The 25,748-nt window shown below is 36.9% G+C and overlaps 1 protein-coding gene across 1 annotated transcript in view; it reads left to right on the plus strand.

Moving 5' to 3' along the window:
* The window catches only part of hsd17b3 (hydroxysteroid (17-beta) dehydrogenase 3), a 50,417-nt gene extending 26,815 nt beyond the window's left edge, over nucleotides 1-23,602 (plus strand). Inside the window, exons 4-11 of the mRNA XM_028805338.2 lie at nucleotides 2,100-2,207; nucleotides 3,916-3,983; nucleotides 9,019-9,063; nucleotides 10,922-10,956; nucleotides 11,117-11,198; nucleotides 12,071-12,136; nucleotides 14,853-15,002; nucleotides 19,933-23,602. Coding sequence (XP_028661171.1) covers nucleotides 2,100-2,207; nucleotides 3,916-3,983; nucleotides 9,019-9,063; nucleotides 10,922-10,956; nucleotides 11,117-11,198; nucleotides 12,071-12,136; nucleotides 14,853-15,002; nucleotides 19,933-20,028 — 650 coding nt within the window. The 3' untranslated portion in view covers nucleotides 20,029-23,602. The remainder of the gene's footprint in view (nucleotides 1-2,099; nucleotides 2,208-3,915; nucleotides 3,984-9,018; nucleotides 9,064-10,921; nucleotides 10,957-11,116; nucleotides 11,199-12,070; nucleotides 12,137-14,852; nucleotides 15,003-19,932) is intronic.
* The last annotated feature ends 2,146 nt before the right edge of the window (nucleotides 23,603-25,748 follow it).

The raw sequence follows: 25,748 nt of genomic DNA on the forward strand, positions 1-25,748 counted from the left end.
AATAAGCTTATTACATAAATGTAGAAACATTACATTTTCAAAAACAAATCTAAAAAATGTAATTTGTACTTTTTTTTTAGTTTTGTGGTAAAATGCTGCAAATTGAATGGCTTAATCAGAAAATGCTACTTTACATACCCTCAAAGCAATGAACACAATACATTTCAAAAGCAAAATAAATTAAAATATAATAAAATAAAATGAAATAAAATGATTAAACCTGGTTAGAGATATTTCTATGCTAGTAGTTTTTGAATATGGAGACTTGCTCTTTGTGATTGAACTTATCACATCTTTTGTTTTTATCCTTATTTATTCCTTTCAGACAGTTGCTGATAACAGTCACTTGAAAATAAATGTAAACCTTGTGAAAGAAGTGTGTTTTAGTTGTAATGTAAAACTGTGTCTGCTCACCGATCTACTGAATATCGCATTAGAAGTGATTGTAATGCTTTTCTACAAACAAGTGAGGTGGATTTGAACCATTTTCAGCATTGGACTTGCTGCTACTGGAAAGGCTTTGATTCTCTGTGACCCTAAAAAGGAACATATTAAGTTTTATTTTTAATACACAGCTGTTTCTTATTTGGACTCAGCTTTAAGTGAACATACAGTTCACAGACCTACTGTATATTCAGTGACCCCTTTCACATTTGCAGGCCATGTCAGGAATTTACCAATAAATCGCTCCACTGGAGTTCAGTCTCAAGTACAAATTTATTGTCACGAGCACAGAGTAACAGAGGAACAAAAGCTGAACTTGATATTCCTAAAATCCTGTTGTGTAATCTTCTCATTTGTAAGCCTTGTAAAGTAATAAAACGGTTATGCCAAAAATGAAAACATCACACTCCGCATATTTAAAACACACCTGAGAAAAAGACCAAATTATAACAGACTTTTTTAATAACAGATTCATGTATGCAGATGAATGATCAATCGAATAATTTTCACAAACTAGCATGAGCAGTTGTTAATTTGTATAATAAAATTAGCTATTTGTAAATGACTAGAAATTAGACACACCTTGAATTATGTGAGCTGTTCTTGGATTCTCAAGGGATTTTAAGCACCATTTCTCCCAGACATGGTCTTGAACCCTCTGCATCAACAAAATTGAGTCCATGTTATAAAATGGATGGAATGAATGTGCTTAAGTAACAGGAAAGCAGCTTTGAAACTCTCTTCCAATGTTAGCAAAGTTTTTCTAGAAGTCTCTCTATTTGTGTCGAGTGTTTAGCTTTGCTGTTTCCCAGTTTCTCAACAAGTTTACATTTAATGGGTTATGAACTTCTGTACGACTTTTAGGATTGTATGCCCTTATTTGCAATGGTCAGGTATTAACACTGTTAGCTATAGAAATTAATAGATCTTCATGATTGGAAATAATAAGCTAATCTCAATAAATTCATGATAAGCCCCAAAATGTACAGTATGCATGTAAGGGGCTTGTGTTTAATGTTCAAACATATCATGTCATCTGGCTTAAGAAGGCATTATGATCATCAAGTTTTCACTTGTTTTCTTTTCTCTTTCTTTTTTAAATATGTCTGGTTTAGCCAATTAAACTCCTTAATTGATCATTGCCCTTAAGGCGCTGTCATTAATATACTGAATTATTGTTCAGTCATCCAAAGGACTTAAGACCAAAAGGGCAATCAGTGCTTTGGCACTGAGTGTGTTGCTTTACCAAGACTGCCACCTCCTCATCCTCTTGCTTCTCCTTGTCACTTCAGTTTTCAAGAATAAATTCAAAGATCTTGAGTTCAGAAAGAGTTCTGGTTTATTTTCAAGGATTTAGGATTACATGCTTTTTTGTGCTTTTGCCTCTTTGTTCACTGTGATGATTTTTATTATCAATTTTTTTAATTGTCCTGTCTTGCTTTTTTTACCTTTCTGTATTTCTTTGTTATTTCAGGTGTCTTTGATGTTTTGCCATCGGTTTCCTTTTCAAACACATTAATTAATTACTATTGACTGCTTAGTTTTGGCTGGGCTTGTTGCGGTTTTCCCACTTCTCTTCTAATTTCATTACAATGATGAAAAAGGATGTATCATTGACTCCCAACTAATATTATTTCTTTTTCTTTCCCCTTCAGTTGAAACAACAGGAAGAAAGGTGAAAGTAATTCAAGCGGACTTTACCATGAATGACATCTATGAAAATGTGGAAGAGCAACTTAAAGGCCTTGAAATTGGAATTCTGGGTATGGTGGCCTATGCTGTTTGGTTAAAAACAAGATATCAGTTTTTAATCAGGGTCTTATGTTGTGTATCATACTGTAAAAAGTCAGCTGTGTTGTCTCCATATGTCATTTAGGAAGACATTTTGGATTGTTATCTGTACCAACTTGCTGCCTGATAGTGTAAAAGCCCCAAAACCAATCTGTGTCTGGTCAGCATGGGTCAGTTGCAGTGTACCTGAGACAGTATCATACTAGCAGTGGATCAAGACCAGAAAGTGTAGTATGGAACTAAGAGAAGATGACCCTCAGGTCTATCTACTGGCACAATGAACAGCAGCATAAGATCAGTACTAGGTTTAACTAATCCGCAGTTGATCTTGCTTTGTCCTCATGTTTCTCCTCAGTTTGCTCAGCTGTCCAATTGATTGCCAGCTAATGGCAGCATGCTGGTTATTAACGTCTTGCCTTCTCTCAATTAATGACATGCTGCTACACATTCTTCTTAATTTAAAGTGGCAGAGCACAGGAAAAACTGTGTTCTCATTTAAATGTAGGAAAAAAATAATACAGTTATTAAGCTGCATTAGATCAACATGAGCATCTCTGTTGTTGTTGTAAATATTATTCACTGAGAAGGCCCTGAAACTCCTATAGGGAAAATAATAAGGATGAGCGCAACACATTAGTAGGATTGAATCTGAAGCATAATTGTCTGTTTTGTAACTCATTTCCCAATTACATAGATAATACAGAAAAGTTGATACTTGTTATTCATTATGCCTCTAGCTTTTCTTAATAACCAAATTAATTCAACAGTCAACAAAGTATATATTAAATTACATATTACTTATTTATGTATTATATATATACATATACTGTATATACTATTTGTGTATTTTACAATATTTTAGCAAAAGAATCATTTGTTTTGCATGTTTTGACTAAGCAACTGGATAACAGATGTGTGGATTTTGCAGCACGAGTCACGTGAGATTTTTTTCCTTCTCTTTCCCATGGATGTTTCTTCAAATCGTTTGCCGTGATACAGCACTAGCCACTATTGACTTGTTATGTCATAAACTTCTTCCTCTCCATTCTGCATGAAAACATGAGAGTATGCATTTTTATATATGTAGGTAACATATAATAAAATATAATTTTTGGGTGGAGTATTGCTTTAATGAGTGGATCATGTATATCTCATAGCCGCCATTATGTCATATGTGCTTCATGTGCCTAGCAACTATCAGGTGATTGGACACACAAACCATGGATCCCATGAAATCCAAAACAAAAATGATGCAAACATATAAACAAGCATTAGTCAAGCATTAAAAACATGTAACAATCAACAAATATTAATGAAAAATTATTTTAACTACCAGTTTCTGTTCTGAAAAGTTAAATCCATCCAAAAACTATCCAGCTTTTTATTTCTTAACCTAATTTATCCAATACTTTAATTTCCTATAACTTGAATACTGGGGGCAAAGCAGAACACCAGTCCAGAAGTCTTCCCTTCTATTTCATGTTAAATGCAATTCCCCTTAAAGCTACATACATATATTTTCTTTTTCTTCTTGTGATATCTGTTGGCTAAAGCAGGGTATTAGGAAAAACACGATAAATTAGTTTTTAAAATGGCTCAGCCTGAATGCTGGCTTGTACTTTACACATGACATTTACAACTGCTAAATATAATAATTGCTCCTATGTGTTGTTTACACAGTTAACAATGTTGGAATGCTTAACAGCTACACGCCTTGTCGTTTTCTTGACACTGAAAATCTGGATAAGGTATGTTGGAAAATGGTTTAATTACTATTGTCACAGTAGTTAGGTAAAGTTATCTATAGTTTAGACAAATGCAATTTTATAATTGTGATTTGATAGCTGTGTACATTTTTCTAGACTTGTGTGCATGAAATATAATCTGTCAACAATTTTAGGGGATTAGGACAGAAGGATTTTGATTTTAAGTTTGGTTTTTGCAGTAGATGCACTTTTTACAAGGTTGACGTTGTATTATCATTTTACCACGGTGCCGTCTTTGTTTTTTTTCTAAGCACACCACCATTTTATGACATTTTTGTCATCTCTCTCCTTGGTAACACTTCTCAGGATTCTCCAGGAAGTGGGACGCAATGCTATTCATGGCATCCAGATTTGCGGTTAATACCTACACATAGCAGTTTCCATAGGACCTTTTTATTTTTTAAATTCCTGGTTAACGACTCTTATTTCTCTTACTCGTGACTTTGGTTTTTTGGTTAGTGTTTTGGCTTAGTGGAAAGATCGGTTTATCTCACAATTCTGACATTCGCTTGTTCTCTGAATAGGTGTATCTCCAGGTCATCTTTTATGCAGTTTGTTCGTAGTAACAGCAGCCATTCTGGAAGTTGATGTGTGCGATTTCGGTGATTCTGTGGTAGAAAAGAGAATGATACTCTGTATGTAATCATCCAACATCTGGAATAGTCTCTAAAAAGTCTCATTTTCATTTTTGATAGTAAGTCTTGAAAATGATGTACTAAATTATAATATTGGTTTAGCATTGTTAATCTCCTTACTTTTGTCCACTACTTTTTGTCTACATCATATCCTGGGATCTCGTGTACAAATCTTGCTAAGAGTCCATACTGAAATTTTACTTATAAGGTGGCGCAGGGAAAAGGGAAATATTGGAACTAAGTGTTGGTGACCATGGCGCATTGGCAGTTGTTTGGGACAAATGTAACCTCGTTTAGAAACCCTTGCCTTTAGTTATAATGGAGCAGTGGAGTGGTGCACAAAGAGCATTCACTGTGAAAGCCTTTTATAAGAATGGTGATAGTGTGACTGCTGCGCAAAGGGAATTTCAGCGTCATTACCAGTTAGGACATCACGATCGTGTCCTGTCTGCTCATGCGATGACAACATGGGTATGTAATTTGAAAGAAACGGGTTCAGCCTTTAAAAAGAAGTCTCCAGGTGGAGTCACTTTGCATGCTGCCCGACAATCAATGGCAGCTATTCGATGATTGTTTGGGAGGCGCATCATTTCACGCAATGGTGACATTCCATGGCCTCCTAGATCCCCAGATCTCACTGTTTGTGATTTTTTTTTTCTGTGAGGACATCTTAAAAGTCAAGTGTACCACACACGTCCTGCAGCCACTGCTGAACTACAAAGGAGGATTGAAGAGGAAATCGCTGGCATTCCTCTTAACATGTTGCATCGAGCAATGCAGAATTTTCCACAACAGGCTGTCAGAATGTGTACAGAGAAATGGACAACACCTTCATGATGTTTTGTTCAAAACATACAATGAATATTGAAAAAATATTGATTACATTAAATGTATTTTGTAATGTGTTTATTCATGTACTGAATGTCAGTTGCAAATTTCACATTTCCCTGCGCCACCCATGTGCCAAAACCCATCCAAGTGCCCCCTCCTCCCTGTTCTGCAGGTGCATGCCAATCTCTAAGGGAACTGTCCTCCTTTCCATTCTTCAATCTCACATGCAGTATTGAGTAAGCCCCTCTCCAATGGAGACCCACTCTTCGATGTCATTTATAAATCATGGGGGCATGAACCCTACACTGACTAAGGGCGCTATGTACCCTTGAGCCATACCTGCCTGTTGGCAAACAGATCCATGGTAGTTAGCAAGAGTGATTAAACGGTAATGTATGTGGTTGTGTTTTATGCCCGCGTTGGTCTGAGCAAATCTCTTTACATGTCTCACTGTGACAAAATGTTTAAAAAATAAAAACACAATATCTGTATCTTTTGTGAAGCAAATAAAAGCTAGAAAATGTTTCAAATTTCAAAGTAGTTAAGTTGCACTTGAACGTTACTCTATGTGTATATTTTGTAACTTTTAAGTGCTTAGTTTGCAAAAATTAAAATACGTAGGCAAAGAAACATAGGAACACAATGTTTGCTGTCATTTAAATATTGTCAATAACATTTGTATCCTTCTTCATGATAATGATTGATGTATAAGCCGATTTAGACTTCTTACAGTCGTCCTCTTGGAGTTGTGTGCTGAACTGATGCCTACATCACGCAGAAATCACACAACCCATTTTACGTTGCAAGTTTTAACAACTGGGTTTAGAAAATGAACTGATGGGTGGATGGACATCAGAATGTACCTGCTGCATCATAAGAATATGCAAAGAAACAATATTTTCTGTTCACTTCAGTTGTCCTGCCACCTAAATCACTAAAACGGCAACACCAAAAGAAGTCTGTGTAGAACTTAACGATGGTTGAAACGTTCCACATCTTTAAGTCAATTTCCATTCCAAATTTGTATTTTGTATAAATCCTGACTTCTAAAATGACTTATGTATGCTCTTGAGTGTAAGTAAGCTTTATACATGAGGCCCCTGGTCAATATCTCATTCTAAAATTCTGGTGCATCCTATAGTCAGCACAATAATATTCTTTAACAATTTATAATAAGAGAAAAAGAAAAAAATACATTAGAAATGCACTAGGTCTGTATATCGCATATTAATTTGCAAAATAATAAAAACATGGATCCAAACAAGAATCACCCCTTGAACCAAAAATAATTCATAAAAATCTATCAAAACATTAATATTTTATCATTTTCTTGTAGGTCCACTCCTGAGCTTGAGCCTACAAACTTGCATTTCCTTTATTAGGCAGGCGCAGAGTGCAGCTATCAATAATTGTAATACTGCACACTGTTTTTACAGGCTGTTTAGGTTTTGTTTTATAATTTATTTCATTTATATATCTTGACATTAGCGATGTTAGTGGATGTTCTGCCAGAAATATGGCAACAACGCCACGTAGTGTTATCCTTCAGTTAGATAACACTCAAAATCCTTAGTGGTAATTTGTTTACTTTTTAAGTAGGCCGCGTGCTAGGTTTTGATTTGGGTTTATGATCTCTTTTTTGACTTTCAACTTTGATTTTGGATTTCCCCAGCACCTTGTTCACTTGTACCTTTTTGATTTTCCAGTTTTGATCCTGGCTGGCCTGACTTTGATTCTTGTCTTGTGTTATTATCTCCTGGTCCTTTTCCTTCAATTACAATAACCCTCTAAGATTCTTTGTCCTAACAATGATAGAGTAGGCAATCTTGTGGATTCAGTCTGTAATTAACATTTTAACTAAATAAAGTACAGACATTTTATAAAGTGTAATAAAATGATTGTGTAATTTTTCCAGCCCGCTGTATAAATTGTATTGTTAAAATTTGTCATAGATATTAAATAAAATAGTATATACCAAAAGTATTCAATAACATTGTTTTGGCATATTACAAGTGAAATCACACCTATAATATTCATTAGACTTTTTTTTGTAATTCTATATCCAATTTAGATAAACTTACAATGTATTTATGGAACATAACACAACAGAGTAATACAAATAACCACATTAGCTATGAACATTCTAGAAATGTTTAAATTCTCTGTTGCAACCATCCCTAACCTACAATGCATTCATGAAAAAAACTCTTTATAAATGGTCCCATGTTGCTGTTAAAATCATTCTGTAATCAACACCTTTGTTTTCAAAGCTCCAATGACCACCGTTACTGTTTATGGGAATTCAAAACGACATGGAAATTCTGACGCACAAATCACCATGCTGTCTCATTCTCTCATTTCATCCATGTAAATGATGATCATTGTCAGATTGCGATGGCTAGGGTGTGTGCTTACGTTTACTATTTTTCATTACATGGTGTAGGCAGGTATAAGTGTCAGTAAGCTCCAATCACGTAGAAATTCTTATATATAGGTAAGGTTAAAAAAAGAATGCAAAATAAAAAGTCTGCTTGAATTACTAAGCCTTTGTCCGCTAAATATCATTCTTTATTGTCTCCAAGCCACTTAGTTTAAACTTTGAGGGCTTTAACTGAGCAATAAAGTATCACTTTGCTTCTAATTTATGTTTCACTCCTTCTGTACATATTGTAGTCCATGACATACACTTTCATAACCTACCTAGTCCTATAAGTTTCTTTACTTGTGTATAGCTTATCTTAAACTTTGCAATATATTATACAATTATTAATTACATTGCTATAGCTTTGCATTTTTAGAAAACCTTTTCTGGAATGAACTTAGCTGTGATGAATTCAGTAGTGTAGTTTTATAGCAGGGTGAATGATGAGGCAGGGTAAAATCTAAATGTTTGGGGTGCCAAGTGGGCATTCCAACAACAAAGAAAAATGTTAAATAAAACATGTGCTTGTTGGCACACTCATACTGGGACAGTTCACCTGGGATAGTGCTCTTTTATAGGACACACTCTCTCTCTCACTCTCTATAGCAGTCAGGCCCAAATAGAGACTCCACTGTCTGGGAGTATCTCCATTTTATACTGAGCCGACCGTCACGGGTAGGGATTCCATTGCTTTGTTGCTCTCAAGGGGAGGTTTTTCAAGGCTGTGAGGGAAAAGGAGACAAGACTGTCAGCAACAGTGCCCTCTTTTATCCTGGTGTGGTATCACATACCTTAGGTGAGCCTGGAGGTGCCTCATTTTTTGACATGTATGCGTGACAGTCCTTAACAAAGCTGATGAACTAAACAGTAGTTGAGCAACACTGCAGATTTACACCAGACCCCTAAGACACAGGACTATTCACGTACATTTTATGTGCTGCTTTCAAAAAATACTATTGTGCTCATTTGGGCTTATCTACCCTTAAATTGCATTATGGCATCTGGTTACAAAATGGATATTCTGTAATTTGATTATTTGTTTTAATGGCTAAATTTTAATTAAGAAATTACAGTAGTTTATTCACTTCGACTATAATATTTAACATATATGTATTGTCTTTTGATACAGATTATCCCTAAATTGATCAATTGCAACATGACATCTTTGGTTATGGTATGTAATATCTAGCAAATATTGAAAGCTAATTTACTATTATCTGCTTCCTAAAAAAACCTGATACTCTGCATATATATTACCTTTTTAGGAGTACCACCATCTTGTTATACGTAGGTAGCTACATGACACAGCTACAATTTCTACTAACGAGAAGCATAATGGTGGACATATGGTATACTGTTTGATGCTTTTACTGATTAATTCAAGTAAAGAGCTGTTTCTTCACAAAAAATGTTCTCTTTTGAATAAAACGTTGGATGTTGCAGTGGTCATAGTGGGGACAAATTTTGTTTATTTATTTATTTGTCAATAGTCATAGCTGTAAGGTTTAGCATTAGTACATGTAGGTAAGAACTTGGTGTGCCTTCTGATAGACTGATGATGTCCAATTCAGCAACCATGTACTGGACTTAGCTGTTAAAGAAAAGAGAAAAAATTAATGCACAAATTAAAGATTTAGAGTAGCACTACCGCCTCGCAGATTTGGAGACCTGCCTGAGTGACAATGACATGTCCTCCTCATGTTTGCCTGCTTTTTTTCTGTGGGTTTTCTGATTTCTGTCACATCTCTCTATCATGTAGGTTGTTGTTTATCGTTGCCAATCACATGACTTCCAGTCATGTGATGTGGTGTGTCCTCTGGGCCAGCCCATAAAAGATGATGGCCTACTTCAGGCTGCTTCCAAGTGTTTGTACAAAAAATAAATCAAAATCAGTGATGAATCTTGTCAACAAATTACTTTAGTTAGGGAAAAGATTTCTAGTTATGTTAGAACAGGGTTTGGTGTTGGCTTACCACTTGTGTATTGAGCTTTTCTGGTTTCGACCCTGGCCCTGAATAATTGACTAATCTTTTGATTCAGCCCTAAAATCAATTTCCTGGTCAATTCAATTCAATCATCTTAGGATGTGGGGAGTATACACCTTGACCACAATAAAAGTAAGTAAGCTAGTTTGCCCTACGTTGCTTTATTATCACACCAGACACTACTGAACGAAGCTTTCTCTATTTAGAAACAGACCACCCATTCCACGTGTTCTAGCGTATTATGAGGTGGCCTGCATGGGTTATTCAAGGAAATCTTACATAAGGATGCAAACCAAATACTGTTGTGAGTGTTGTTGAAATTGGCTACAATGGACACTCTGTTTTGTAGGTTGTAATTTCAAATAGAGAAAGCATCATTTACTAGAATCTAGTTTTTCCTTTTATTAAATATGCCTTTAAATCAGATTGCTTTCATTCTGCTTAGTCAGACATTCCTTGCTGGATATAATTTTGGAGATTATTAATTGAACAGTTTAATGTGTTAAACTGCATCAGTAATCTTCAGTGTTTAATTTTTTCTAATGCACATAAGCAGGTAGATATGGCATCCGATTAGCAGCTGGTGCTGACTAGTACCTTGTAACTTACAGTTAATTTTTATTTTTAATGCTGGCTCACAAAAATATATTTCTTCATCAACAAGTGACAAAAATAAAGTAAAAAAAAAAAGTGCAAAGACTTACATTTCTGCTGCCACCATCATGACTGCCATAATCAGTTTTCTGACGATTACAAAGAAATAAGAGAGTGTGGACAGGTCTGAAGAGAGCATCCACATAAATATCAGGCGCAGATTTTAATTTCTAACTAACTAAAACTAAAGCAAGAATGTTCACCATCTGTGGTTTGCAGGGGATAGCATTGCATACAAGGAAGGAACCAAGCCTGGAAGAGAAAGCAGTCAATTGAAAAGATCAGTAACCCGTTAAGATTAGGAAGAAGGCAATGCACTGTTTTATGACAAGCGCTGAAGTCATCCTGGTACTGCGGGCTGAATTCTCTTTAACTCTTTTATTCTCCCTGCAGATGTCGAAGATTGTTTTGCCTCATATGCTAAAAAGGTACTTAGTAAAATTTTAATCCATGTTATACATTAAACAAAACTAACATGGAATCCATGTAAGTCTACTTTAGTGTGAAATTCATTAATTGTTAGCATGGTATATTTATTTTCAGTAAATTATGAAAAATGTTATAATTTTTTTGCTTTTTTAAATTTAGGCAGAAAGGATTAATTCTTAATTTATCATCAGGTGTGGGCTTGTTTCCTTGTCCATATTATAACATCTACTCAGCTTCGAAGGTATTTATTTGTAAAGTACTTTTATTTACTGACAATTCCCAAGAATACAAAGTGGCAATAAACTTGAAAGACAACATGCTCAAAGAAAACAATTTAAAATGTGGTCAATGCATGGGACTCAACTGTCTGTCACATTCTGCAAAACTAAATATATAAAAAAATCTATCCTTCCATTGCAATGGTCAATGCCACTGCCTCAGACCTCCTAAGTCTTGGGTTCAAATCTCAGCTATATTGTGTTATTTATTATATTGTAGGTTTTGATCTTTCTCCATTATATTTATTGAATAATTTATTGTTTGTTATTCTGCATTTATATATTATGTTAATATATATATTGCTTTCTAAACATGGAGTGTCAGGGGGCCGCCTAGCACTGCAGCTAGGAAATTGTCTCTAGTAGGTATTTAAGTAGAAGCAGGCAATTGATGTAGCTGCTTCCAAACTGAGTATTGTTCCTGACTTTTTTTGGTTGCAGGTCCTTTCCATCAAAATTTAACTCTTGTTTGTAAAGCAAATCTATGAATTATACTGTATACTTAACTAAAATAAATGACACCCTGGTTATAACAGGATGGTTGGCATTAATAATGAAAGTGGTTCCAGTGAAATAAACACAGCCATTGACTTGTGTTCCAGTACCTTATTTCTGCAAAATCTATGAAAACATTTATTAAAAAAATTAAGGTACTGTACTGCCTGGGCTATTAGAAAGTTAAAAAACTTGAATGTTGGGCTAATTCATGCACTATCCTGCCTCATCCATTGATAAGACTTTAGTGAAATTAAAAAACCTAAATACTCATCATTCCAAGCAAATGTTGTTCAAAATGTGTTCATTGCTTTATTGTCTTGTTTGCAACATTTTTAAGGTCTTTGTGGAAAGGTTTTCAAGAGGTCTTCAAGCGGAATACCACTCGGCAGGTGTTATTATTCAGGTAATAATAAACCCCATCAAGCATTGGCTTGGAAATTGTGAAAAAAGAGATTAGATATGAGAGTTCCAGTTAGTTAAATCTGTCAGTTGAGTTTAAACTTTAAAGCATCCCCCATACAACATGCAAATAAGAATTTCACTGTTCTCTCTACCTGAGACAATACCACTTCTACTACTATACTACTACTGCTGCTACTACCATTACTACTACGTTTTACTAATTCTGACTTAGGTGAGTAATACCTGGAAAATTTCTAATGATTACATGTGTTTAACATGTAAGAATATCTATGATTAGTATAAAAGGACAGAAATTGACACAATGACACTGGAACTGGAAAGGGGCTCATGGACGAGCACATGCAAGAGTTGACAGTTGTTAGCGATTACAAAGAAGTCAGTCCTTACTGGATAAATGAGCATTTTATTTGTTTTGCCTTCAAATCAAATCTATGGAATTTTGATTACAAAACACGTGAAGAATGACTTCTAGCCTTTTGTATACTGCAATCCAGAATGTAACAAATGTAATGCTGAAAGCAAGGCCCAATATATCTATGGCAAGTGGGCTGCAAGAGACCTCCCTAACTTGTTTGTGAATGCTTCTAATAATTTACTAACAATATACCACCCACAAGTGAATTTCTGTTATACCCATAAATCCTGGATTGTTTTGAAGCTTATTAAGCATAACAGACACCTGCCAGCAGTTGGAAGACTGTCCTCAAAACCTTTGATACCCTGACCTTCATCTGAATTCTCCATTCCTCTGACATGCTTCTATTGCTCTGCCATTATTTTACCTAATGATTTTCCTGGTTAATGAATTTTGTGTGAATATTTGACTTGTGCTTTCGAATATTAGTTTCTTTTTGATGTGAAAGACTGTTTGACCATTTTGTCTATGGTCTCAGTGCATAAATCCTGGGGTAATTTCTTCCAGTCAGTCAGTCAGTCATTCTCCAACCCACTATATCCTAACACAGGGTCACTGGGTTCTGCTGGAACCAATTCCAGTACTGAACTCAAAATCGCCCCCTATATAAAGTGGACCAACCTACCACCCATTCCATTATATACCACATTACTCAAGGTAATTGCTTGAGGTAGAGGCAGCTGAGTAGGTTTGGGTTGGGATCCTTTGATAGGCGATCCCTTGTAGTTTTCAGTCGGCAACATGCCTTGGTCCGGTGTGCACCATGCTTTCGCTGTCAAAGTGTTCTTCAAAAACAACAAATCCATCACTACGCAACGAGCCTTCTGAACACACTTAAGCAATCCTCCTAATGGTGACATCTCAAATCGGAAAACAATTCTTCAGTAGGTGACAAAATTTAGACAGAGGTGTACAACATTGAACAGAAAATCTCCAGGCCGTCCTCAGCCCATATGAATTCCTGAAAACATCCAAGCTGTAAGGGCATTAATTTTGCAGTCTCCTAGACATGTTTCTACTTTAGGCATTTCCAACACATCTGTGACAAGGATTTTGCATGAGGACCTTAATTTTCATTCATACAAAATGATGGTAGTGCAGGAACTCACTGAGAGAGAATGGAAGAACTGTAGAGAGTTGAGCTTGAACATTCTGCAAACCAAGATGCCATCGTCATGTGCAGTGACAAGGCACATTTCCATTTGAATAATTGCAAACTTTCGCTATTGGGCTGAAACCTACCTTCATAAACTTCACCAGAGGCCCTTGCACAGTGAGCGTGTTACAGTTTGGTGCGCTATTGCAGAATTTTCCATTGTAGGCCCTTACTTTTTCGAGGAGGGGAGAGCAACGGTCATCATCACTTCAGAATATTACATTGAAATGCTAGAGAACTTTTTGTGGCCCCAACTGGAAGAAGTGGGTCTGGTTTCAACGGGATGGAGCAACAGCTCATACGGCACGGAGATCCATGCAAGTTTTGCGGGAGATGTTTCCAGGAAAGTTGATCTCCCTGCGCAGCGATGTCGGGTAGCCTTCACGTTTGCCTGATCTCACTCCGTGTTATTTCTTCTTGTGGAAAAAGTTACAGTATACACACACCAACCTCAAAACCTTGAAGCCCTCAAGGATGCTATTTGCCACAAAATCAACACTACTCCCCTTGAAAGGGCTGAACAAGTCATGCAAGCATCTCAAAGAGTGTATTGCTAACGATGGCCACCACCTTGAAGACATCATTTTTAAAACACAGTGAAAAAAATCTATTTCGTATACACTTTCTTGTGTCGTAATGAAATTTATTTTATCTTGTAGCATTTTTGTAGAATAAACGTTTGAAATGTGGTAATTCTTTTTGGCTCACCCTGTTATACTATTGCCAAACAGTTCAGCTTACAGCCCCTACTCCCTGGACCTAAAAGTGTGGCACTTTATAATTATTGAAAGTAGGCCATACTTTCCTGAGGTTTTTAAACTTTATATAGACAAGGGATACTTCCACTAAAATAAAATTAATGGTGAATTCCAATGTCTTTCATATTGGTAAGAATAGAAAATATAGATGGATACTGTGGGAAAAAAACAGAACAGCAAAATCCAAAATCTATGTGAAAACAAAGCATTATATTCACTGAAAAGAGGCAACAAATATCTTACCTTCATTTATTTGAACAAACCTCAATTGTATTCACAATTCCTTTTATGTTTAATTTTGTTTTTGGAAGATTTATTGTTTTTTAAAACGTTCATTTATAACATGCGTTTTTTTGTGCTTGATCAGTGTATTGCCCCATTTGGAGTTTCAACTGCAATGACCCACTACCAGCAGAAAAATGTTGTGACCAAATCAGCAAAAGACTTTGTAGTTGAATCACTGGACTTTGTTTTGTTAGGAGATTATACTTTTGGATGCTTCATTCATGAAATTCTGGTAAGTAATAATAAGTTGTAATAATTTATATAATTATCATCTTCTTTCATAGTTAACAATGTAAGACTTTTTAGCTGAACCAAAAATCTATCAGGAACAAAATAACTGAATATGGCAATAGGAGTCGGCATTTAGTCACTCGCCATGTAGCACCATTGTTTCATTGTGGAAAGGTCCTAGGGTGGTCCTTTTCTCACTTGAAGACTCTTTTATTACACAGTGTCTCAAATCTCTGCTGTAGCCCTTGTATCTTTACACTCACCAACTTGTCACAAAGATGCTGCTGCATTTTGCAGCTTCACTTGTGGTCCCCATCATGGTTGACTGTTACTGCAGTTCAATATATCTTCCCTTTCTCTATACCTATGACACCAGTTGAAAAGACAGAGCACCTAATTAAGCAGAAGAGAAGGTTTAAACCTCTATTCATCCATCCATCCATTATCCAACCCGCTATGTCCTAATTACAGGGTCACGGGGGTCTGCTGGAGCCAATCCCAGCCAACACAAGGAGCAAGGCAGGAACAAACCCCAGGCAGGGCGCCAGCCCACCACAAAACCTCTATTCATGCATTATAGATTAACATTCCTCTAACTTAAAGTTCTTAATGTGCCTAAAGCAGAAGCAAAGGCAAATGAGTGTGGAAAATGACACCAATACAACCTGGATGGATTGCAGTTTGTCTTGCTAGGAGTCTTGTCATCCAGTGTGCCTTGATGGCTAGGTGGCTCTTTCATCGTGGTTACATTATGACATGGTCAGTCAGTCTCTCACCCAGTGTGGTCTCTGGATGAAACAAACACATCTAGAGTACGCAGGTTTAAAAATTAATCCTTAGTTTGTACTTCTTATAAAAAAGAAAAATCTATGCCATTCCCTTTCTTCTGTAAATTCAACAACTGTTTTTGTGCACTTCATGGGCCTAAATAAAACTCAGAACCCCATTTTTCAGTCCTTGTTTTTTATGCCATTGCGTTTACTGTATGCCTTGAAATATTTTGAAAAGCTGTGTAACTTAGTTCAATTGAAACAAGGCAGTCGGTCACTCCTTGGTTATATGACTTTTCGTACTCGGTGAAGCAATAGCACACAAACTATTATTTCTTGCTCACATTAGCAAATTTATTTAATTTAGTTTAGCATTGCAGGGCACAAGGGCCTGCAGTTTTAAGTACAAGGTAGTAAATAACGCTGGGCATGGTGTTGTTTCATCTCTGTGTACTTTCTTGCACATGCAATTATGTTCTGAGTATACAAGGAAACTTGAAACATTTAGAGAAATTTCCATTTGCTGATCCGCAGAGAATTTGAACTCATGGGGCAGCAAGGGTTAAGTTGGCATGAAAGTAAAAGTAATGTAAAGACAGGTACTAAGAATGCAACAAAACCTGTGACACTACATTAATACCTGCAAAAGTATCACTGAACTGAGGTGTGACAATTCCCATGGCCCAATTATAAATTTGTTCCTTGTAGTTACAGTTCTCTGTGTAAGGTAATAATTATAACATGCATGCAAAATCACATTCACTGCTTCTGTCTGTCTCTCCTATCACCATTTTGAAGAACCTGCTTACCCACCTTCAGAATTATAAACAATTTTATCATCCAGTTGTTTTGAAACCTGTTTATCTAACTTAGGGTTACTGAGAAGATCAATCGAATTCCTGTTGTTTCTGGAATTAAAGTTGTCCATAAATTGACCAGGATAGCCATGTACCTCTAACCAATGAGCTTTAAAGTTAGTCTCTGACATCATAAAGCTTGAGCTGCATAAAAAGGCACAAAATTCCTTATTGAAAGGAAAACAAGCATTTAAAAAGTGTGAAAGAAAAAGATATTTTTGTAATAGTTTTCAGTTTTTACTGTTCTTTAGTATGATTAAATGTAACTACACTTTAATTATTGATTGTACTATGGCTTACTGATTAAAAATCTATTAGATTTTACTTATCTTTTTCATAATCTGTGCACAAAAGATGGCCCTGCAGCTTCAACTGTTATACAAGTTGGCACAGAGAACCTACATCAGGCTTTTATACTAATGGCTCTAGGTGTCAACATATAATTTGTTTTGTTAAGTCCTTACGGTTAAGCCCACACGTTGCCTGTATGTGCAGTTTCAGATGGAAGGTTTACTAAAGGCTGAAACTGCAAAAGATTTTCATAAATACAGTATCAGAGTGAAAGGAATCAAAGGAGACCCAAAACAATTTGGGGTGCCAGCTGGACAAAACAAATTACTGATATTGTCCAAAAAAACAGAACAAAAATGAGTGTGCGACAGTCTACTAATTGCCTATCTAGCTTCTCTATAGGATTGTCTCTCTTGAGCAGTTTAAAATCAAGGAGCTCTGTCATGTGATCCCAAAACTGAGCAGACATTTTCCGGGCATTCCCAATCTTATATGGTCCTGATCGTAAGAGGTGGTGCTTCCCAAGGTGCAATGCGTGGGGACTTACTGCCCTCATTCGGTGTCTTCCTGGCACTGCAGGGGAAAAAACCAGACAATACTGTTTGTGACAGCACCCCCTCTCATTCCGACGTTGTACTGCGTACCTTATCTGAGCCTGGAAGGTGACCCTCAGACATCCAATGCGTGACAACATCTAATAATAACAAAAGAAAATAACTAGTAGTACTGACATTAAAAACATACCTCAATGACCCTCTGCATTTGCAAAAGCAGGAACTAAAAGATCCAAGTCCCTGCAAACTGTCTTTCAGGGGAAATAAGACTTGCATGTCACCTGGCCAGGTCTGAAAGACTTTAAATTAACAGGATTGGCAAAGTTGAGTTGGTTAATCATGTCTTGCAAGTTAGGCTGCCATAAGAGCTGGCACAACTAGCTCCTCAATAAAGCTGTCAAAAAAAAAAAGCCTAGAAACCTGTCGATTTTGACATGGATCGCCTTCAGTGCCTGGTATTATATTTTACAGCCTAATGTGTTTAACAATACTGTAAGTTAACAAACATGTAGGAAGCATACACAAAATATAAAATAAATTTTGAAAACTACCATAAAATCATAAAGAAAGAAGAACTACATGGCAGTGTATGGCAGTCCAGCTTAACAGCTCTGGGGATCGGAGCTCAAATCCTGGCCTTGTCAATGTCTGTAAAAAGTTTGCATGTTTTCCATGTGTCTGCTTGGGTTTTCTCCAGATATTCTGGCTCTCGCTCATATTACAGATTTTGTATCTTAACTTAATTAGTAACTAAATTGGCTAAGGGAGAATAGTATTGCTTTATTAGGCATTGCTTGCTTATGCTGCTGGGAGAGGTTCCAATTCAAATCAAAATGGAGATATGATGTTTGGCTAGGCAAAGGATGCATGTCATGTTTTAATTTTTGAATTTAGTGTAGTATTACTCATATCAGTGTGGACAAATTTGATATTTAGAGATCAAGGCACGGTTCCAGTTTGTTATGCATCAGCCTGCATTCATTCCCTGATTTATACAGTATATGTTTTTTTGATTTCTGTTAATTTAAAAAATTTTTTCAGCTGTTTTTGGTTATTATCTAAATACCATTAATTGTTTATTTAAAATTTATTTAGTAATTATGTTTATATATTTGCACCTTTTAAGCTACATTCCTAATATTTAATGGGTGGAACCCCAAGAGGCGGGGCCAACATGACACCACTGCTGTTTATAATCAGATAAAAGACTTGCCAGCAGAGGTTCATTGTGTTTTGTGTGTGATTATTGTTCTTTGGGTTTTTCTGTTATTGTTTTTTTAGTTAGCCTTGGATTTCCTTTTTAGACAAACCATTTTCGTCTCGTTTTTGCTCTTATTTTTTGTGCTTCTTTTTGTTATTTGAATAACATTTTATAAAGATTATTTGTTTGTCTTGTCTATCAAATCAGATGTTTGATGGTTTATTCTCTCCCTTGATGGGAATTTTGTGAATTTTGAACATTTAAAGTATATTTTTGAAAATTAAAAGTACAAGCCCTATTTTGGGCCTGTAAAGGCCAAAGCCTGCCTGATTAGTTTGGGGTCAGGCTGCCTGAAGTGAGACCTTTCTCTAGCCAGGCCAGTAAAGGTCCTGGTCTGGGGGTCTATTTAGATGGATTTTACCATTTTTGTCATGTTTGTGTCACCATTTCACAACACTCATCACCACAGCACAGAAAAGAAGTTCTTTGTTATCATAAAATATGACACTTGAACATACTGATTTAACAGAGTAACCAATCACAGCTCTACTGCAGGACTGCAAGAGCCGTTTCCAGCAACATCAGGCTCAATGCAGGAATCAACCATGGAAGGGGTTCAGTCTATCAAAGGCTGCTATATAGATATGTAGCCAATTAAGTTTCTGACTAACATAATAATAATAATAATAATTCTTTGCATTTATATAGCGCTTTTCTCACTACTCAAAGCGCTCAGCAATTGCAGGTTAAGGGCCTTGCTGAAGGGCCCAATAGAGCAGAATCCTTTTTGACATTTACTAGATTCGAACCAGCAACCTTCCGATTGCCAGGGCATATCCCTTAACCTCAGAGCCACCACTCTGTCCTGCAAGTGTTAGAGGTATGGAGGTAGAAACAATATGGGGAACATGTACAATCTCCACACTGATGGGGCACAAACAGCTGTGGATGGAGTGCAAGTGCATCGCAAGACACTATCTGCCACATATTTTGACAATTAACCTAACGCTCTGAACTTTGGGATAGGAATGATATTGGGATGTAGGATACATGGACATTGGGATAATGTGCGTACTCCACATTGATTGGGCTGTGACTTGAACCCAGGACTCCACAGCCGTAAGGCAACAGGACTAAGCACGGCACCACTCCTTAACAGAAAAGAAGCATGCAACATGTATAAGATAAGATACGTTGGCTCTGTATTTCAAATCTTTACCCACTTTTATTTTGCTTTTCTATTTTCTTTCCCCCACAGGCATGGATAATAAAGGCAATTCCCTTAAAGTTAATACACAGTGACTTCATTTTGGATACTTTCCTGGAATATTGTAATAAACGCATTTCCTCTTGATTTCTATGGCTCATTATTTAATGTACAGTATATTGCTAGAAGTGCTGAAGATGGACCCTGATATAGAAGCTCCTTTCTTTTTCTCTATTGTAATATTGTGTCATCTTACAGTATACATTATACCCTTTTTTCATTTTTGTATTTGTATTGTGTACACATAACTTGTAAAAATATTCAGTTCATACTGTTAATTCAAAAACTTTTTGTTATTTAAATATACAGTATTTTGTTTGTAGTCTTTGTAACCCAATATGTTTGTTGTAAGAGTGATAAGGGAGCATATGCATAAAGTCCAATCACTAGCTGTACATCCATTTTCTAAGCAGCTTATTGTTACAAGGGTCACAGGGCACAGAGAGCATCAATGATATCAGGGGCCAGGAAGGAAGGAACCAGCCTTGGATAGGGGCCAGCCAATCAAAGGGCACAATCACACACACACACAAACACACACACACTGTTGTTGTCATTTACATTCAGGTAGTCAGGGACTGAAATCATGAAGCAGGATCTGCATTAAAAGGTACACATAATCCCCTGTTGTAAGAATAGAAAGAGTCCATCCTTTGTCAATAAAAATATGTACAAAGAAGCTTGGAAAGAGCACATTTGCCTTCATTTAAATGTAGGAATTTGACAAATGAAAGGACACCTTTCAGTCCATCAAGCTTGTTTGCTTAGCTTATAATGAAGCAGTCCCAATATCTCATCTAGATGCTTCTTTAAGGCTGCAGTGTTTCAGCTTCTTGGTAGTTTGTTCCACTTTCTACAAGTAAAGAATTGCTTCCTGTCTTCAGTCCTAAATGCACTTCAACTTAGTTTCCACTGATGTCCTGAAGTATGTGATTCCATGTTAAAAAAGAAAAGAATTCAGCTGCATCTACTTTGTTAATGCCTTTGAGAATTCTGAAGACCCGGATTAGGTCCCCTTGCACTCTAATGTGCTCGAGACTAAACAGATACAACATGTCCTTAAGTCCAGGGTTGCACTTGGTTGCTCCCCTCTGCACGTTGTATATACAGTCCCTGGTTTATGATGTCAGAGGAGAATTTTAAAGCTGATTGGATGTAAACAACAGGCCTGGACAGACAAATTTAAAGTAGTTTCAACAACAACACAAATCCAGTAAAATGAGGTCAGCTTTCTGGTGTGTATTCTGATGGGCTGCCAGTCAATCAGAGGACACACTCACGCACAGCCCCATTAGTGCTGCCAATTAACCCTACGTGCATGTGAGTGTGTGCTGCAGCTGGAATTGGTGTTGTGAGGTAGCCCTCTGCATCTATGCTGCCATTCAACAGATTTGTAAAAACAAGAAATCAGAACACATGCCTGCAAATGTGAATTTCTGAAATAACATTGCCTTTATTTTAAAAGACGTAATGCCCTGTAAAAGAAATCTTGATGAGGGCTAATGCAATGTTGTTGAAAGAATTTTGAATTTTACACAAATGACTGTGGGCAGCATGGTGGAGCAGTGACAGCCAGTAAGGAAATCAGGGTTTGTGTCCCTGGTCGTCCCTGCATGGGTTTCCTCCTCTAGTCCAAAGACATGCAGGTTAGGTGAATTGGCAACGCTAAATTGGTCGTAGTGTGTGCTTGGGGTGTGGATGTTTGCCCTGTCCAGAGTTTGTTCCTACCTTGCACTCTGTTCTTGCAAGGATAGGCACCAGCACGCCTGAGACCCTGGTGAGGATTAAGCAGGTTATAAAATGACATGACATGACAAATAACAATCAAGTTATTGTCAAATTCCTGTAACTTCATGGAGCTGTGGTATGCAGGAATATTTCATGCAAAAATAAAGAAATACACAAAAAAATATGCAAATAAGTTAATGTATTGCGAAATGTGACAAAATATTATTAAAAACACAATGATATGCAAGTATAAATAGTTGTGTCATAAAACACATTTTTGCTACTTATTTCTTTATGTATTTGTCTCAATGACATGGCACAAAACACAAAATAATTCTTGAAAAGAAAACTGTTATTTTTACCCATGAAATTTAAGAGGGTGGGTCCTGTGTTTTGATGCATGTAAATCTTCGGCCATCAATATTTATAGGCAGGCACTCCAGACTCCTGAGAGAATGACAAGTTCATGGCCCCTTGAATTAACGTAGCTGCCTTGTGCAGTAATTCTGGCCAACTTTGTCAGGAGGTACAAATGACAAAGGAATCACCAGCTCTCTAGCTAATGTGCTTCTGTTTAAACCTATGCATATGCATCATGACATATCTTTTAATAAAATGTTTAGATATAAATGAGCAAGAAGGGAAGGAACAAGGAGTACAAATCTGTTCTGCACCACAAAATATATGGATCATGTTCTCAGAAAATAATCCTTTGTGATGAAGGCTTGTCTTGGAAGAATGAAAGCACTCACACACCATATGATACCAGGTTTCGTTATCTGCGAGCCTTGGCTTCTAATTCTGAAACTGTTTGGAATGAAATCCTGCAGCTGCTGCAGACCTCTGGGAGCAAAGTTAAGTAGCCCTGCTCTATACTCTGGTGCCCTATGTCCATCCATCCATCCATCCTCTTTTGCTTATCCGAGATCAGGTCGTGGGGGCAGCAGCTTGAGCAGAGATGCCCAGACTTCCCTCTCCCTGGCCACTTCTACTAGCTCTTACAGGGGAAACCTGAGGCGTTCCCATGCCAGCAGAGAGACATAGTCCCTCCAGCGTGTTCTGGGTCTTCCCCGGGGCCTCCTCCCGGTTAGACGTGCCCAGAACACCTCACCAGGGAGGTGTTCAAGTGGCATCCTGATCAGATGCCCCAGCCACGTCATCTGACTCCTCTCGATGCGGAGGAGCAGTGACTCAACTCTGAGCTCCTCCTGGATGACCAAGCTTCTCACCCTCATCTTTAAGGGTGCCCTATGTGTTACAATATAAAACTCTTGAACATGAAGAGATCTGCTTAAAGGCAGAGAGAGTGAGTGAACAAAACATACAGTAAGTCATTCATATTTAAATAAATACACATGTTTAAAGATTATTATTTAATGGTATTATTAAAGTGTCTGTGACATTGTGAAGCATCTGTTTTTAGCTGGTGATACTGTAATTATTGGAATACCAGCAAAGTCATCACTGTGTTGACTAACAAACTACAAATTCTCTTTTCTGTATTTCTTTTTAGGCAAATGCTAAGAATAAATGACTTTAAGTTTATGCATAAATTCCTTCATCATATTGTTTTCTATGTATAGTTATTTTCAGTATTTTACCTTTCATTTTTAGAAGACCTGGGGCCTCATACATAATGCTGTGCGTAGAACTCACACTAAAACATGGCCTACTGACAAAAGTGGAAATGCGCACAGGGTAAGGCTGGAGTGAGAATGTGTGTGGCGTCACGGAAAGTTTAGTTTCTATACATCTCGAAGTGAGCGTGGAAACGGGCGTACGCAACATTTTTGTGCATGCGCACTGTTTATACATGAGGCTCCTGGTTATATATCATTGAAATGCACAATGCCTTCTGCATATTTGCTTCTTGTCGTTTTTTACCAATGATACGCATTCAATGGCTATTTAAATAAATCTTTGATTATTTTCATTGCTTCATTGCACTTTATTTATTTTTCATTTTACTTGAGCACCTGCAGATTTTGGCCACATCTGTGACAGCAGCATTACATGGGGTAGAATGCAGCCTGAAGAATCCTTGAAAGTGTACTATTTGGCAGATCTGTGTAGATGTTCTGTATCTCCTTTGGTTATCTCATTTATGAATTCAGGAAATTTGACGGGCTGAGCATCAGAAGACTTTGATTCCTTTTCATTATTATATGAATAGCTTCAATATATCATACCTTCTACCTTTGAATGAAGGCAAAAAAATATCTAAAATTAGTTTACTGCCAAAACTGCTGGAAACATAAAATTTTAGGCATGTACAGTATGATTTAGCTCTCTAGTGATTGCACATATGGTGACACCTTTCTATATTTTTTCCTAAAGGACAGGCAGGTAGTTAGATATAAGAACTAATGACCATTTGGCTTTCAAATTGTTTTTTGTTTAATCTTCAAAATAATTAAATAATTGTAGCTTTTATAAGGCTTCATGTTTTGGGCTTTGCATTGTCATTTAGTAAAAAAATAAAGAACCAAATAGTTTCCCTTCAAAATAAACACGTTTTGTAAAATCAAAACAGGCCTTGTGGGTGGTGGAGTGTTTAGTTTCTGTTTTGAGGCAACCCTGTCCTAAAACATAGATTCTTGAATTCCCTCTGCACAGATTCTTTGTTATGTATGTCCTCCACTCCAACTCCTGTTCTCTTATCTTTGCACTCACCTGGCCTGGAAGGAGACACAAGCCTCAGACACGAGGCTCTAAGACCACTGACTGCCTTCTCCCAGAACTGATTGCTGCACTGCTTCTTTTTTCTATACTCCAGACAGCAAAACAGAGCAACAAGGGCAGCAAGGAGTGGAAGCAATAAACGTTTATTCACTGAATATAGTCTTTAACATTGTTAAATTTCCTTAATATGCCAAAAGCAGAAGAAAATACAAAATGGATAATGATAAAACACCAATAATACAATGTGGCTATTTTAGTAGCTATCATAGACAATGCTGACCAAGACACTCAATGTATGTGGCATTCGGTCTCTTAAGGTTCCTTTGCTGTGTCACACTGTAGGGGTCTTCTTGGTGACTTCTCCTTCCTGCTTCTCCCTCTCTTCATCACGTTGACCCCCTCTCACTCTCCCTCTCTTCAACTGTTTACCTTTAGGATCAAGGTGAACAACCCTAGCCCCTCTACTAGTGTCTGGTGTCATTTGGACAGACTATTTCTGTCCAAGTTCACAAGGTGTGCATCACGAAAATGATGAATGGTTCAACAGCATTTGGTTTACATATGTGGAAAGTCCAGAAAATGATCTCTGACCTTTCATCTTGCTAGATTGCCTTTGTTACAGTGGCAAGTCTAATTTTGACAAGTCCGCTGTTTCTGCAGATAGAAGTTTTAGATCAGACGATCTCAAAGGCCTAGAGGTGGAGTAGGGGTAAAGGAGGTCTGAGATATGATATAGTACTAAACCAGGGGTGGGCAAAGTTGTTCCTGGAGAGCTGCAGTGACTACAGGTTTTTGTTCCCTCCCAGTTACTTAATAAAAAGCACTTATTGCTCAAGTAACACTTCTGCTTCATTTTAGTTGTCTCTCTCGTTAACATTTTGAACCCTTACTGCTTATTTTAGTCTTAAATAGCTGTATTTCGGTTTTTAATTGCTCCTTATTAGATGCAAATGACAAAAGAAACCAGCATTTCTCCATTTAGAATGTTTCCATTTACACCTGTCTGTATTTATTGTGCACTGTTTGGATTAATTAAATACTTGGAAGGAAAGTGAAGAGAAAAAAGTGAAGGACTGAGAATTACTGATCTGTTTTAGACTTCAAATCATTTGGATGACATCCTTAGAAAGGAAAAGAAAATCTAGGATATGAGAATGACCTGACATGGCAAAATTAAAACACTAGCAAGACATGAAATTAAATTATTGGCAAGGATTTTTTTTCTAATTAAGCAACTGGATTGGAACAAAAACCTGCAGCCACTGTGGCCCTCCAGGACTGACTTTGCCCACCCCTACACTAAACCATCGAGTGCTTGAAAGACAAATAATAAACTGTATTCTGTTTTTAACTGGCAACCAATGCAGAAAAGCCAGCACTGGAGAAATAGGCTCTGT

Source organism: Erpetoichthys calabaricus, chromosome 7 (assembly GCF_900747795.2).
Source record: "Erpetoichthys calabaricus chromosome 7, fErpCal1.3, whole genome shotgun sequence".
NCBI lineage: Eukaryota > Metazoa > Chordata > Cladistia > Polypteriformes > Polypteridae > Erpetoichthys > Erpetoichthys calabaricus.